This window comes from Poecilia latipinna, unplaced genomic scaffold (genome assembly GCF_001443285.1).
Source record: "Poecilia latipinna isolate Pla-1442-1.1 unplaced genomic scaffold, P_latipinna-1.0 Scaffold5621, whole genome shotgun sequence".
Classification (NCBI taxonomy): domain Eukaryota; kingdom Metazoa; phylum Chordata; class Actinopteri; order Cyprinodontiformes; family Poeciliidae; genus Poecilia; species Poecilia latipinna.
Window position 1 is genome coordinate 5,255 of NW_015118237.1, and position 4,235 is coordinate 9,489.

General features: G+C 35.3%; 1 protein-coding gene across 1 annotated transcript in view; it reads left to right on the forward strand.

Moving 5' to 3' along the window:
* Positions 1–3,863, forward strand: part of LOC106943650 (acetylcholinesterase-like) — a 9,051-nt gene extending 5,188 nt beyond the window's left edge. Inside the window, exons 2-4 of the mRNA XM_015026962.1 lie at positions 185–474; positions 3,129–3,363; positions 3,546–3,863. Coding sequence (XP_014882448.1) covers positions 192–474; positions 3,129–3,363; positions 3,546–3,576 — 549 coding nt within the window. The 5' untranslated portion in view covers positions 185–191 and the 3' untranslated portion in view covers positions 3,577–3,863. The remainder of the gene's footprint in view (positions 1–184; positions 475–3,128; positions 3,364–3,545) is intronic.
* The last annotated feature ends 372 nt before the right edge of the window (positions 3,864–4,235 follow it).

The window sequence follows — 4,235 nt, forward strand, 5'->3', positions numbered from 1 at the left end:
CATTTCTACACTGTGGGATCTTAAAATTTTATAATTTTAATTTCCCATTAAATCAGACAATGAAAGAAGTGGATATAGTTGAATAGTAAGGAGGATAAAATCAAGTAAAAGCACCGTTTATTAAAGGTGTTAGTTCTTAAATGAATAATAATGGCTATCTGTTCCTTTGCTTTGTCCTTCTCAGATTTCCCATGGCAGACTTTCAGCCTTTGCTTCTGCTGCTTCTCATCCTGACAGCATCATTTGCCAATGAAAATGAACCTATAATCACCACCAAATATGGAAAGGTTCGAGGGAATGTTTTTAATGTGCTAGATGGTCAACTTCAAGCATTTCGTGGAATTCCGTATGCAAAGCCGCCTTCTGAAAATCGAAGATTCAAACCTCCAGAGCCAATGGATAAATGGAACGATGTGAGAAATGCCCAATCTTTACCAAATTCCTGCTACCAGTTGCGAGATGACATGTTTCCAGGTATGATTCAATGCTACACAAATACAAGATATTTCAAAATAAGTTTAATTCACCTAGATATTATCATTAAAAACTTGTCATATTATGATGTAAGTTCTGTCCTTTGTATTGACTAAATTTAGGAGAATAAAACAAAAGTGAAAAACAACAAAAAGATGATCTGCTGTTGTTGCAAGGTGAATGTGGGGGATATTTGTAAAACTGAGGCAGCAAAACTGAAGTGGCCAGATAAAAATGCAGCAGTTCAACCCACTGCATTTTTAATTTCTGATGACTTAGTTTATCACCTGCCTTGATGGATGCTGCTACATTCTCATTTTCCCTCTCAATTTAACCAAACTAGGAAGAAATCACTGTATTTTATTTGTCCTTTCCATGCTAAATATGATTTTTTTTTTTTTTTTCAAATTAAAACTTACATTTTACAAAATCCCTATTCCGGTTCAATATTGCTCACTACCTATGTGTTTATGTTATGTGGAGGGACTATTAAGATATGATTGCTATTGATCTTATGGTGAACAAATTGATTTAATATTGGTGTTGGGTAATGTCCGTCGTTTGAGCCATTTTCTCTTGTCGTTTATCGATTCACCTAAATTTAACGCTTATGGGTCATTAGAACACATCACATTCACTCATGTTGATATTGTTGAATAATTAATTTTATCACACTGTGATAAAGAGTTGTAGTACACTGAGAAAATGCTGGCTAATGTTATAACAGCAAGATAAATGCCGGTTACCATGGCAACCAGTGAACATTTAAAGGCCGGCCGACCTTTGCTGCAGTCAAGCTGAGCGAGCATCCGCTGTGTTTACAAACAAATAATCCCTCTATAGGAACTGCTTGATCTCATTGTAAACACTGGACTAGGTGATCTGTCCTATGAAAGGATGCATTAAAAATATTATCCAAACAAGACATTGTCATCAGGGCAATTTAGTGGAGTGACCTAATCTGAAGTGGTTTCATATGTATATTTGTCTAAACACAGTGACTGTACAAACAGAAAATGTTTGGCATAAACAATACTTTTATTTTTTATTTTTTTTATTATTTCAACAAATTGAGCATATATGAACTCTTTGGTTACCATTCATATTATCTTTCCCTTCAGTTTGTCATCAGTTTCCACCTGCGGCCACAGACAGAGAGGATTACTAAAGTCCTGTCTACCTTAAACTTCCAAATAAATTATGTTCAGCACAAGCTTTAAGATCCCTTTAATACTAATTAGAAGACACCCTTTTATTGAACATATTCCTTTCTGGTCGAACTATCTTCATTCTTTTCTAAAAGTGCCATCATTTTTTGTCCTGCACTGTTCATTAGTTTATTATTTAAAATGATTTAGTTTAACTTTATTTGAAAAACAATGTCTGATCTTTGCTGGTTAATGTTCAGTAGATGTTCATGTATTGTTACCTTTTTAACTGTTATTGTAATTTTCAAGTTATTGAAATGACTGTTGAGGGGTACTCTGTCATGGACAGAGGGATGCCAACAATTTTGTCACTTGTGCATGAGCTAATGGTAGAAATGTTCCTAATTTCAACATGTTTGTTATGTTTGGCAACATTGGCCATATTACTGAATGTCTAACTTTTTTTTTTCTTTCAGTCATTATTTTTGTCATGAAAACTTTGAGCACAAAACTAATTACCTCAAGAATCAATATAAAACAAAAAGAGAGGTAAAGCTTTCAACACTTGTAATCCTCCCATCATAGGCACAGGTCGATTGTGTATAGCAAGTGTAGCAAAATTAATTTAAAAAGAAAAGCACTGCAAATTACTTTTTATTCAAAAATACTTCATTCATCCCAAACAGAAATTAAATGATTGCTGTTTTAACATAATAATATAAATTAGGTTTACTTTAGTTCAAATAACATTTAAATTAGACACAAATAATTTCATTAAACCCAACAGTTTGATACCTGATTAAAATATCTTTATAAATTGAGGTTTATGAGTTTTAAAGTACTTTTTTGGCATAGCAACAACAATTTTTCGACTGATGATCATAATATGTAGGAGTTTCGATTGTCATGTCACTATCCTTGTTTTTTGTTTGTCTATGGTAGGTGGGGAGGTTTTCCACTATTGTATGCTGATATGAATCTGAATGAATATTGTTGAACCTTTATTTAATAAGTTAGTAAGATCATGCTTATTCATGAAATGTGCTGACTAAAATTAGTATCCCATTGAACTTTATAAAGCTATCATAATACTTATCAACCTTCTACTTAGGGATGAACAGCCCAACACTAAACTAAAAATGTTGGTGCTTAAATAAGTGAAAAAGCAGCCAATGGCCAATGAAAAGCTTTTAAAGACATTCAGATAATCTACAGGAATTATGGACAACTCTGAAAACTTGTAAAAAGCTCTCTTCCACCACATGCCTTGTTCCTGGCTTGTCAATAATCAAGAAATGATGGAGTGACTCATAACTTTGCACAGTATTTGTCATAAATGGTCTTTAACATGAAGATTATAATATAAGAGCTAGTTCAGCATATCTGATCTGTGAAATGCTTGTGATGAAGACTAAGGATTCATTTGGCTCAAAGGTTTTATTAATCTTGCAGCTGCTCTGGCTGTAACTAAACTTTATTGTTAATAAAAATGTGATATTGTTGCAGGGTTTGAAGGTGCGGAGATGTGGAATCCAAACACCCCTGTGAGTGAGGACTGTCTGTACTTGAATGTTTGGGCCCCTCTGTTCAAGACCCCCACACCCAGACCGGAAGATCGTGTTCCTGTATTAGTTTGGATATATGGAGGTGCCTTTATGTCAGGAACATCCACCCTGGATATCTACCAAGGCCACTTCTTGTGTAAAGCTCAGAACGTTGTTGTGGTATCTATAAATTACAGGTGAGAAAACATTTCAATTGAAACCACTAGTGTACCCAATCCTAGTTCTGGCCACACGGCTTTCTGTATGTTTGGCTGTTCCTGCTCAAAAACATTTAATCAAGTTTTCATTGTTTTCAAAGAAAAATATTATGTCAACAGAATCAAGTTTTCCACAACTCTTTTCTGACTCATTTGTTCAGACATGAGTGTCATCTGGAACATGAAAGCTAAAAGTGAGAACAAAAAACCAGGATTGGAGAAACGCTATTACAAAGTCTACAACAGGCATCTCATACATCTGTTTGACTGAACTGGTTATCTCAAATACTGTGAGAGCCAGTTCAATATTCATCTTGGAAACATTAATATAAACATGTTCATATTCACTCCCTACAGCCAGAAGAAGGTAAATCATTAAAAATTCACAAGATGAACTACCGTATTTTCGGACTATAAGCCGAGTTGTGGATTTTTCTTCAACCACCAGGGGGCTCTTTAGCAGGAAATGAATCTTTGGAAGTCAAAATTGGAATTAAAAGAAGAAAGTGCTAATTTTAGTTTAGAATAAGTACATGCTAGCAGCAGGCACGACGGAGAAATGTCTTCAAACTCACACCCGCTCATCATGGAAACCACACGAAGAAGTTCAAATGATGCCGCTTTTAAGTTGAGGAGTATCGATCTGGCAGTACAGGAGGGAAATAGAACCGCTGCACGTAAACTCGACGTGAACAAATCCATGGTTCGGCGTTGGAGATGCAGGGCTGCTTCCTTAATAGCAGATTTATTAAGGGCACTCTCTCTGCTGTGTCCTTGTGGAAAACCGAGAGCAGCGGAGATACCAGCGGCCCATAGCCTGGTGAGGCTTATATACGTTTCTAGTCTTTTTT